Genomic DNA, 12,812 nt, shown 5'->3' with positions numbered 1-12,812 from the left:
CTCTTATCAGATTATATTTGAGAAAACTTAGGCATCACAGTCTTAAATTCAAGTGCATTTCAGCAGTTTGCCAGCCTTAACGCAGCAGCCAAACTACCTGCCCGTCCACAGATGATGTACGTTTTTAAAAACAAGAAATGAAAAAGAAAGAGAAACAAACAAAATGCTAAGCTGTGACCCCACATAGCAATTTTGGGCTACAGGAAAAAGAATTTAGATTCCATTTACACCTCTTTGAAAACTCATAATGTAAGTAGAATTCTGAAAGTAGGGCTTTATATATCAAAAGTGCTGACGCTGCCTTAACCACAGTGCTGTGAACAGCGACGCCATAACATATACATATGCACTTGAAAGAAAAAGGGCCCCTTGGATTTATGCTGCATATCATCTTCCAGTAAAAGTCAGAGGTCAGAGGTCACCTGCTTCTGCCTCGGCTCTGGACTAGTTTACTATTCCAGGCTCCGTTTTTACTAGGCTTATACTCGTGATGAAGTCAGCAACTTCTCTTTGAACAATAAAATGTCTCAAACGCTTAAGATTATGTTTGCAGAAGTTATTCCCAGAGAAAATAGCATACATGTGCCCTAAATTAAAAAAAAAAAAAAAAAGACAAAAACAAACCTTCCTGCTCTTGTTTTCAGATTAATCACGTTAAATTCATTGTAGACTTTGCAATTCTGATGGGTGTAGCCTGTCTGGGTTAGACAGCAAAACTCTTCCATTGCTTAACAGCACCCCAGTGAACCATGATCACAGAACCAGATTTTAAAAGTATGTACCTACTGTGGGCCCAGGGTCAACTTCCTTAAAGCAGACTTTCTATTTACAGTCAAAAAATTCTCTTTTCAACTTTAATTGCATTAATTAAACACAAAATCCACTGCAATAGGGCCTCATCAAAAGCAATATGAGTTGTGTGGATACTCATTCAGCTTTTCCTGAAGACTGACTTGATGTTGAAACCTTGCTGCCTATCACTTAAGTCAAACATGCACATCCTTGGAGACCTGCATGCACGCACGTGTGTGTGGGTTCAAGGCACCACACAAGTTAAGTTGATATTGTTGCATGTCTTCCTCACTCACTTCATCTGGCTTTGCAATGAAGTCAAACACTTGAGAGAGTCAATATTAAGGGAAGGCAGACAGAAGGCCTCAACCCAGTGGAGAGGGAAGCCCAGTGTAGGTTGCCCAATGCCTTCTAAGCAACTTACGACATCATTAACTTGGGATTCTAATGGGTGTTTCTTCATGATTCCTTGAAAAAACCTCCCCAAGGGCAGGTGATAACACTGCTTTCTATTTGTATAGCAGGTCATTAGTGCCATACTGTTTATGCACATTTTAACTTCCAATCTACTCCTCCAGTCTTGCCCTCCATCAATTCACTGACCGTTTCATGGAGGTGGCCAGGTGACAGGCGATTAGGCAGCTGGAATGGCACAGAAGAAGAGAAGGGCAAGGGAATTAAACAGGATGAGCTAATTCTCACATTCTGTGGGATCGTTTTCTAGGAGAAACTGTATAGAAAATAACTACCTAGACATTTCCAATTTTTCAACACTTATAAATAAAACAAGTATCAAAAGAGAATGAGAACACCTCTCCTACCTTGCTCACTGCTGTTATCCCCACTGTGTGACGTGTGGCCCCCACTGGATGGGCCTGGGGTTCCTCCTGAGCGGGTGGACGCCGTGTCATCATGATCTCTGTTCCAAGAGGGCTGTGGGGGCACAAATCAGAAATCCAGATAAGAGCAGTGTGTTAACACCTGTTGGGTGCGATCCCATCACAGGGTGCCTTACTACCAAGGAAAACAAAAAATGTTCCAGGCAAAGGAAGAGGAAAATGCTGCCACTAGTTTCTATTTTTCACACCAAAAAAAAAAAAAAAAAAACCCTGACCCAACAGCCTGTTACTCCAGAAATGCAAAATGAGAGTGGTGGTCTCTACTGTTGTGGCTCATGGGGGCCTCTGATGCTAGAACACAAACATGGTAGAGCTTTTAAGATCTCACAATTAGGCCTGGGTCCATAATAGCTAGTATGTGTCAGCTGTTTGCCGGATGGTACATGGCAAATGGACCAGGCACAGGGACAAAAAAGAAATGAGAATAACAATAGATTCACATGGACTGTGTACACTCAGCCCCATGCCGAGCCTTCTTGTACTATTGAACGGAAAACAGATGTTGCTTCTTATCACTGGGTGCGTTTGAAAGTAACATTCAGATAGGAAAAACTGGCTGTAAATTAAATTCTTGGGGAAAACAATCATGGTGATACTTCTCCCAAATCTCTCTTTATCACCAGAAAAGACTTTAATTAGCTTTTAGTGCGAGCTTTCAAAAACAGCCTCGTGAGTCACTCACTGGTCATCCTGCACAGTAGGAATGATGCAGAAGAGAAAGCTGGTTGTTGGCTAGGGAGTGGTATTTGTCTTCAAGACTATTCGTGGAAAAACAGGATGATCTCGTGTGCAAAATATGTATACATCATTTCAGTCATATGAGGTCACGGTTCATGATTGTGTGGTAGTAAAGTTTACTGACCCTTCCAACATTTTTAATGTGCCTAGAAAAATCAAAGCACTCTTTGCTTATTTCTTGAAAAGTATTTTTCCATCCCAGAGAAAATCAGAAGGGCTAAGGAGATCAAAATGTTTCAGACACCCAGGGAGAAGAAAATGAAGATCCCATCTAAGAGGCTTGCTGCATAGCAATCAAAGGGGAGATTCACTGCTCCTGAAGAGGGTGCTTCACTGTCCCCTATTCCATAGCGTTGGCCAGAAGCCTAATGCAGCTCCCAGAATGACAGAAAGTCACAGAAAGAGATGCCGCTTGTAAGTTCAGCTCACCCATTGCATATATTCTCAAAAACAGTGCTAACTGATCTGCTGGTTCTATGGTACAGAGATATGGGAACTGTAAAAGAAGGGTTTTTGCATACACGCATTCTGCAGCATACCAGAAGAATGCTGTAAGACGTAATCTGGAACACATGCTCAGAATGCAAACAGTTAATGCATAAATTTTCAGTTTGTACAAGTGCAGCTCTAAAAGGGGGACTTGTTTATTCAGAGCTCTGCAGAAAGAATGGTACAGCACCCAGGGGACAGACAATGCCAGGCACAAAACCCCGGTGCCTCGACATGTAAAAGGATGTTTTTCTATGTGCTACAAATCCCACTTGAAAATATAATTAGAAGGAGAAAATGGCAAACTATTGCATTAACTGTAATTGAACAAAAGACCGGCAAGGCATGTGGGAGGCTGCAGGAGCCCGTGGGAGTTTCAGGATGCATGAGATCCTGCGAGTGACATCTCCTGGGCACTCTCATTTTATTTATGTTGTCCCTCACTACTATTGTTGACTGGTGATCTGACTTGTAATTAATAGAAAAGCTAGTGATAACAAGCTAAAATACAGAGCAACAGACTAACCTCATCAGGACCACGTTTGTTAATCTGATTAAGACTAGGACTCCAAAAAGGTGACTTAGAACCAGAGAATTATTCCATGTTATACAGGAAACTGTCCTCCTTTATGCTACAACAGACCTGATATATTCACTATCTTTTAATGAGCTCCACTGATTTATTCAGCTCTGCTCAGCTCCCTCCCCCACTTTTCTACTGTGCAGGATGTAGATTAATTCAATGCTTAATTGTTTAGTAAATTCAATTTTCCACATTCTATTCTGCATAGCTTTAGCTAAGGTTCTTAAATCTTCAGCAGTGAGCCCTGAGCCCAGTGTTTGTGATCTGTGCCTACCTTTTTTCATCACCATTTTTCTTCATCCACCACTTAATTCACCATGAAAAGATTTTCCTTGCTGGAAATTCTGATTCCGCTATGATCTGTGAGGCATTCCGATTCATTGCATTTTCATTGTGTTGGGTCTTAGATGCTGGGCTCCTCTTTTCTCACAGCTATCACCACATTATACAGGCATTCATGCAAGAAATGTTGGATTCCACCTCAGTTTATCCAAAATGTTGTGCAACCTATATGTTTAAATTTGTGTGTTCACCAAAGGTGGGAGCCAGTATATTCCACCTAATATTCTTCTCACAGCCTCACTCCTCTGGAAGGCCTGTGAATACTGAATGCACTTCTCTTAAATGAAATCTAACTTTTGTGGTCCTTTCCTGAATTACCGTTTTGTGTATTAGCATTTCAAGAATGGAGTCGTCTGAAATTCAGCATTAGAAGGAATCCACAAGGTTACCAAAACAGAACAAGAATTATGCTTAGTTCAGTTCATTAAGCATGATTAAAGTCCAAGAATCAGAAATAGCTCATGAACTCTTTGAATACAAATATGCAAGAAAGCCCTAATCAGAAAAAACTCCCCCCAAATCCACCTACCAGAGAATCTCAGTTACAACAACATATCTCTGGGTCTACATGTGGTTATACCAAACAACATCATTATTTTTAAAATAAAATATGTGCATATGATTTTGTACATTTATCTGTGAAGTTGTGAGTTGCTTGAGGCCACTTGTAAAGTAAGGCTGACAGAATAAAATCAACGATGCATTGCATTAGATGTATAGCAAACCTTAGTCATGGTTCTAAATTAAGTCCCAAAGAGACTTTTTTCTTCAATGCATATCATTTCAGAATGAGCAATGGCTGTGTTCTCACCTATTGGAAATCCATAGAGATAAGAAGTCTTAACCTGAAGTCCAGGGGCCTCCTACGGAAGACTCTGGGGGAGGGGCCTTGTTTTAACAAGAGCTGTGTTTATGTACATTCTGGAATATTTTCCCCCAGGGCTATTATCTGTAATTTATCATTAGATTCACAAAGGAGTATTTGATTCTCTAAAAGTTTGAGAACCACAACTCTAGAAGATGGTCACAGGGCTAGATGCAAAAACCAAAACTGACAGACCTCAACACTACACTCTGACTGGGCATTGATAGCCAATGTGCTCAAGATGGCATTTCAATTGTTATAAATAAAGGCAGCAAACTAAAAGCCTCAGTCCATCAGAACACTCCTGTTAGTTCATATATATATATATATATATGAATATATATGTATATTTATTATATATATGTAGAATATAAGCCAACTTAATTTTTGCTCATGATTTTTCTAATCATGACAATTATTTTTTTAAACTTTATTTTATTTGTTTATTTTTTTATGTGGTGCTGAGGATCGAACCCAGTGCCTCACATGTGCTAGGCAAGGCTCTACCACTGGGCCACATCCCCAGTCCCCCATCATAATTATTTGAAGCAAACTCTGAGTCTCCCTACCTCTCTTTGATAATTTGAACATTTCAAAATTACTATTATTCTTTATTGCATGACTTTTTTTTTACTTAAAAGGCAATTGAATGATATCTTGTAGTTTGGCAGAAGTAAGGACCTCCTCTGACTGCAGCTCCTCTGGGGCAAGGATGGGACCTTACTCTTTCCTGACTCTGTGCAATGCATTGCTCAAGTTCAGCTGGCAATAAATACTTAGAAAACTAAATGGAATTATTACTGGTTACTGTACCACCACAAACAAACTACACCTTCAAAAATGACCTTGACTACCTGAACAGAAGTATCCACTGGTGACTCTTTTTCCATCTATGCCTTCAATTTGAACATACGGTAGGTCCTCTTATCACCTTCCATATTTTCCCTTGGAAAATTCCTTTCACTACCATGCCACCAAATTTGTGTCTATAAATTTTTTGATCTTTAGTCTTGTTTTTTTCAGCTACCTATTGAACTATTTCCATGCAAAGATGTCCACGTCACTCAACAAGTCCAAGGTTAAACTCTTTGTTGTGATTGCACTTCGGAGTGACTGCACCAAATTTCCTATCACTCTTTTCTATTCTCCATCCTAACAGGTGTCACACCATCCATCCATGGTATAAGAGAACCATCTGTGATCTCTCTCTCTCTCTCTCTCTTTGTCTCTCACTCTCCCTCCCTCCCTTCGTCCCTCCCTCCCTCTCCATCTAATCAGTCATCACATCTTGTTCATTTTTACCCTGAAATAGTTTTCAAATAAATCTCTTAGTTTCCATCTTAGTGAGTGCTGTTCTTGTTAAACACCTCCTCTCTACAGTTTGAAATGAGTTCAATTCTTCCATAGCATAAACTCCATGAGAACAGGGATGGCATCCATTTGACTCTTCATTGCATCCTGAATATCAAACATAACGCTTGACTGTGACCACTCAGGAAATTGTGTTGAATGAATAAATAAATTATTCCCTATTGTCTACAGAGTAAAACTGGAAGTCCTTACCCTGGTATATAAAGTCCTTTCTAACCTTCCACAGGGACATTTCTCTCCTTGTTCCCTGGGCTTCAACAACACCCAACCACACAAGATTTCTGGAAGACATTCTGCTGCCTATTGTTTAACCCGTGCTCCCCTCTGCCTGGACTGTCCTACTCAACACCGTTTGACCTCAGGCACTGAAGACCTCCATCTTGATATTTAAGCCATAGTTCAGGTATCACTTTCCCCAACAGACACACACACACACACACACACACACACACACACACACACACACACTATCTCCAGGATGAGTGAGCATCTGTTTCCCTGAGTACTCAGACCACCTCATGCACATACCTATCATTTCACTCTCTGCCTTGTGATGACCTGTTGTGCCCTCTACAATTCTACATTCTGAATGCTTTGGACTACATCGTATTCATCCTTAGAGACTCCATCCTAGGAAAATGTATAGAGTAGATACAAATGTGTTTTTGAATAAATGAATAATTTAAGTAATATTTAGGGTATCTCTGTATTAAACTGTGACCTCCTGTAATCTAAACATCATAAAACATCATTAGACATCATAAAATCTAAAAAAAGACTTGTACAACTTAAAAACACCTCACATACTTGCATTCACACACACAAATATGAAATATATATTAATACCTCCTTGCAGCATAACACAGGAAAAAAAAAGAGGAAATAAAATGTGAAACTTGACCAATCCATGTCTACAACCTGGCTGTGCCACTTAAGTGGTCTTAGACAAGGCACAACCTCTTTAAACCCTAATGGCCCAGAGTATAAAAGGGGAATAAAAAAACACTCCCCTGCAGACATAACATATGTAAATTGCCAAGCATGCAACAAGCACTCAGTAAGAGGCAGTCACTGTAGTTCTCAATGTAACGATGTGGATTGACCCAGCCACCCTGGAACATCTGCATACAGGTGTGTTCAGTTTGTGTGCATCTGGAAAGAAGGGTGAACCGGCGCTGGCTCCACGCACAGCATGCAAGACCTTGAGCTGCCTCCCAGCTGCTGTGTGCTCAGGGAATGCAAACTGATCTCATTTTCACCTTGGAATAACATGATTTTACAGGTGGTTTGCTCCTCCCCACCCCATCAAGTTTAATTTGATATCTAATATTTATAAATCACTTTACAGTATACAAAGCACTTTGATGTATCCTCTCAGCTGATCATTCAGCACATCAGGATGATACCAGAATCATTTTTATTCAAACCAAAAATAAAATAGTTAAGAAAAAAACAAATGAACAAAAACAAACAAACAAAAAAAGAAACCCAACATTTCTATCCTACTCTTCCTATTCAAAAAGGTTGATAAATACCACTAGGTGTGGTACACACATGTAATCCTAGTGGTTTGGGAGACTGGGGCAGGAGGATCAAAAGTTTGAGACTAGCCTCAGCAACTTAACAAGTTTCTGTCTTGAATTTTTAAAAGTTCAAAAAAGGCTGAGAATGTAGCTCCATGGTAAATTGACTGAGTTTAAACCCCAAAACCAAAAAAAAAGAACAAAAGTGGATAACTGAACCTGGCAATCTTGATCCTGAAGAGGTCAGCTAACAGCTATGAAGAAATTAATGAAATGATTGCAGTGTTCCAAAGTGTAAAGTCAGTCTGTACCTGTCAATAGCCAGATTTCTCTTTGGGGAGGTCCATTTACTCTCTCAAATCACCAGGGTCTCTTTAGTAAATGATCTCTAGTGGCCTGAAGGAGCTGGCACATCTCCAGAAGGCAGCAATGCAGTCCCTCCTGATCAGGAGGTGGCTGATCAGGCCACCTGGGAACACACCCATGTGCATTCCTTTTCCACATCTGTGCATGTCCATATGCACACATACATGCACACTGCACCTGTCCATGTAGCAGAGCAGGTAGGGTCACTGGCTGGTATCATCCCACATTGTCAGGACAGCCACATTTAGTTAGTCCCCCCACAACTTTTCAACTCTGTCTAAACAGTGTCCCTCAGGATCCTTAAAGGTGCATAGTTTCAGCCCATATGATTCTCTATATAGCCCCCTCCCAAATCAAAGATGCTATCCAAGGAAAGGGACCAAGAAAGACCCATACACAGAGAAAATTCCGGTGAGAAACTGATACATATTTACCTGTGTGTACTGGTAACTGAGGAAGGAGGGATGCTGATTTTTTATATATGAGCATTTAAGGTCTGATATGCTGACGCTCCTATTGATATTCTTGGAGGCTTCCATTTGCATCTGCTTGATAACCAGAACATACCATATAATCACTAAACCCGCTCAACCACTGTTTACTGAGCACCTACAATTTGTTAGAGCCCTGTGAATGGCTTGCTCTCCTCCAAACACTCCCTTGAGGGTATGTGGACTCAACTCAAATTCAGGTAATTCAGGGGGGAATAAAAGCCTAAAATTCTCTCTAGGGGCTTAAAAAAAAAAATCCTGGAAATCATTAAGCAAAGTTCATTTAACCACAACAAGTTCAGACAGTGTGTTTTGTTTTGTCTTTTTTTTTTTTTTTTTTTTTTCCACACAGTAAAACTGCCCTCTTCCCTTTCAAGCTTGTGAATGGTTTGAAATGCCAGAAGCATTCATGAGCTGATATGGCAGTGTGCACACATGCCGGGGACTCACGGACCGCATTCACACGTGTGCAGAACTGGTCAGAACGTGAAACGGTGTGTTTTAGAGAAACCTTTCCTAGCTCACACAAGGTCCCACTGAAAGATGATACAGGGCGGAAAGGCAACTGCCGGTGTGGGACAAGCCTGGTCAGTGCCCGGGATGCTCCCTGATGGTGGCCCACACTCCCCTTCCACAGAGAGGCAGGTCTTTGAAAAGGTCGCTGCCCTTGGACACTCGATCCCACTTTCTCCAGAAACTCTCCTCCTTTCCTTCTCTCTTCCCTCCCCCACCCCCTTGCCTTTGCCAAGTCTGCAGGCTTGCCAGGGTTCTTATTGAGCCCCTTTTTAATGCTAGAATAAAATGTGCTTATTACACTACTTAATAGAGGCCTGAAGGGTAATTCTGATGACTCAGGGCAGATGGTAAATTAGTGGTAAGACAATGGAAATCCAGCCTCCCCTCTCAGGATCTGTGGCTCTCACCAACACACCCACTTCCTCTTCTCACAGTTCCAGCCCTACCATATTTGCCACCATGGACTTCTCATCTAGATATGCACCTTGACGGTTAGCCAATCACTCCTGAGGTATGGCGCTCACTCCATCGCTGTGAGCTGGTACCCTTACACTCAGCATGAGGGTAGCTCATTCAGCATCAGGTGAGGCAGACTTCTAAAACTTTAATGGCTAAGCAACTCTGGTGCATTGCTCATATATACATACACACACACACACACACACACACACACACACATATATATAAGATAAACATATATTTACAAATATATGTATATATACACATATATTTATATGTATATATACATATATATTTATATATAAAATATACATTACACATACATATTATACATGTTGCATATGTATTATATATTAGCATCTAGATCATAGTAGAGGTAGGTGGTTTGTGGAAACAGAGACAGCATCTGTTAAATTGAGTTTTATATTTCCCAGTTCTCACGTACCACAAATAAAACCTACAAAAATGATAATTTTTCAAACACTGAATCCTCTATTTCTGTGTAATGAGGCATGTAGAGAGGAGGAAAGAATTTTTGTGCTTTTTTGCCTTTGGTGAAAATTCTCCAAGGAGTAATTTCATCTTTAAATGAAAAGTTTTCTATCAGGTGATTGTACAAGCTCCAGCAATCACCGAAGTCTGGGTTCAGACATGGAGAGATGCACACAGGCAGGTGGGCATAGCATTCACTGTACACACTCATGTCCATCATGCCTATGAGTCATGAAGTTAAAGAATGTGCAGAAATGAATTTAAATGTTTTAATTACGTCATAATGGAATTTAAAGCTGCTTTGCCATCAGATATATTTTTTTAATCTACTAGCACTTACATATACTGTTCACTGTCTTGCAAATGTCCGCACTTCATTCCCTCTCAATACTTGGAGGTGGCCCCTGTGACAGGCAGAGGGCAGTAACCCAGGAAGCTCAGACTCAATATCCTGGGTCACCTGCCCAGTGCTTCTTAAAACCCTACTTCCCCACAGCCTGATTTTGTTTAATCTCAATTCTGACACTCTCAGGACTTTATTAATCCATGTAGTTGAATTAATCCACCCAAGAAATTTAAAAGGAACTGACAAGGCTAAAGAAAAGTTCATCAATGAAGAACAACACCCAAAATATTTCAGAAGCTTTCCCGATGGAATTCACTCAGCACTGATACATTTGGACCAATTTTCCTGCTTTGACAATCAATGCTAACACCACCCCCTTGATCACTCCACTGTGGTCTAAGAAAAGAACATAGATTTCTACATGGGGTATATTCACACAAGTTATCAGGGAAAGAAAAATTACAGCTAAAAGGCAATTGACAAGTATTGAAAATCAGTTTCACCAAAATCTCAAAGCTGGCAAGTAATAAAGAGTAAATGGGTAAAGGAGAAATCACCCAAGTGCATTGACTGTTCAAATTCCTCTAAGTATTTTGTTGTGGAAAGCAATCTCATGAAGAGAAGAGAAGACATAGCCTGATTACACTAAGTATTTTAGTAAAAGCATTTGTGTTTGAATAATCTTTCCTCTTAGGAGCCCAGTATAGTGATGGGTACCTGCACTCCCAGCTACTTAGGTGGCTGAGGAGGGAGGATCACTTGAGCCCAGGAGTTCAAGACCAGCTTAGTGAGACCCCATCTCAGATTACCTGCACCATCATCATCATCACCATCCATTATCTTTCCTTTTTTCTATGCCATTTTTATTATAGATGGCATGCTATTAATACAAATAAACTACTATGCTTAATGATTTTAACAATGCTATGTGCTTTGCTCCTGAAAGCATATCTGTGAACTGTACTTCACAGAGTTCAATGTTCAAAACAAACAAACAAACCCCTAATCCAACTGGCACCACGATATTTCCAAATATTTATATCCAGATATTTCCAACCACACTCTTTATCCTCTAAGAGCTTTAAGGTTGTTTTCTATCATTTATACTTAGTGGTGAGGTAAGACTCAATAAATTATATGGCAGTACACCTGGTGTATATAAAAATCCCTTTACTATGATTGTTTGCTTCTTGATGTTTTATTTTAAATATGTAACTTAGTATCAGTGCTGGCTCTGCAAACAAATTAAGATAAAATAAACTCAAAAGTGTTTTATACAAAACAACTTTAAACCACAAACTTTCTAGGCAAGGATCCTCACTCACAGAACATCCCGTTATGCAGAAAACATTGTATCCTTAGAGTGAGTAGATAATAAGAGCCTGTAAGCATCTAGACCTCAGCGTGAAGCATGCGGAAAAATGTATTTAGCATAAGGTCCCCCACATATCTGTCATTTGAATTTTATCTTTAGAGTGAATTTTCAGTAGTACTATCTCAGAAAGATATCTGAGGATACAGTCTGCTTTTATACTATGATGAATCCAGAATAGCAGTAACCTCTCATAATAAGGATTATAAAGACATTTTTCTTGAAGCTCTATAATTATAAAATGCTCTATAAAACAACACCTCCATCAACCAGTGCCTAATCCTTTCTCCTCAAATCCAATTCATGCTGATGAAGGATGGTCAGAGCATAAGTGAGAAGACAGAATGTTACTTCAGTAAAGTACTCATCAGGGGTGGGAATACTCAATAGAGTGGATAATGTTATCCCCACTTTACAGATTATAAAACTGAGGCCCATCAAGGTGAAGTGACTTAGGCTCTCCAAGTCTAGATTTAAACATGAGTTCATTAACTCCAAATTGTACTTCCCTGAGATAATGTCTGCCTGAAAGGATGTATAACAGTCACAATCAGCATATTTGATTGTTCTTTCTCACGTGTTTCTGAAGTTTTCTATTTTCTATTTCTAAACTCTCAAACCAGAAAACACAGTTTTGTTGTTGTTGTTGTTGTTGTTGTTGTTTGCGGTGCTGGGGATTGAACCCAGGCAAGCACGTTACCAACTGAGCTATCTCCCCAGCCCCGACGCATAGTTTTTGATGGAAGAAGGAAAAAAAATTTAGCCAGGACGAAGTCTTGCTTTATTCTACTGCCTTATGGCATTACGTTTTGAATTTTAAAATCATGGAAATTCACATTTACCACTGATTCGCACTAATAATAATTAGCAATAGAATGTTTTCCAATTCCCCCGTAGTTTTTCACAAGCACTTCTGGATTTTTACATTTTCAAGCAAATTTTACTTTTTTTTTTTTTTTTTTTTTTTTTTTTTTTGTGGTACTTGGGATCAGACTCAGGACCTTGTGCTTGTGAGGCAAGCACTCTACCAGCTGAGCTATCTCCCCAGCCCAAATTTTACTTTTTACTTCTGTCTGCTATTCCTCAAAACATTTTTGAATTTTTAAATTCTCTGACATCATTACATTTGGAGGTGGGAAGAAAGTATTCCCCTTTTTGCACGATTTAT

The 12,812-nt window shown here is 39.8% G+C and overlaps 1 protein-coding gene across 6 annotated transcripts in view; it reads right to left on the bottom strand.

The window, feature by feature from the left end:
• The window catches only part of MEIS1 (Meis homeobox 1), a 136,080-nt gene that overhangs the window by 103,519 nt on the left and 19,749 nt on the right, over positions 1-12,812 (bottom strand). For all 6 annotated transcript variants that reach the window (XM_079110610.1, XM_079110606.1, XM_079110607.1 and 3 more), the window contains exon 7: positions 1,614-1,725. In XM_079110610.1, coding sequence (XP_078966736.1) covers positions 1,614-1,725 — 112 coding nt within the window. The remainder of the gene's footprint in view (positions 1-1,613; positions 1,726-12,812) is intronic.

This window comes from Sciurus vulgaris (genome assembly GCF_902686455.1).
Source record: "Sciurus vulgaris genome assembly, chromosome: 14".
NCBI lineage: Eukaryota > Metazoa > Chordata > Mammalia > Rodentia > Sciuridae > Sciurus > Sciurus vulgaris.
The sequence above is the reverse complement of the archived record's forward strand: the minus strand, read 5'-3'. Positions and strand labels throughout refer to the sequence as shown.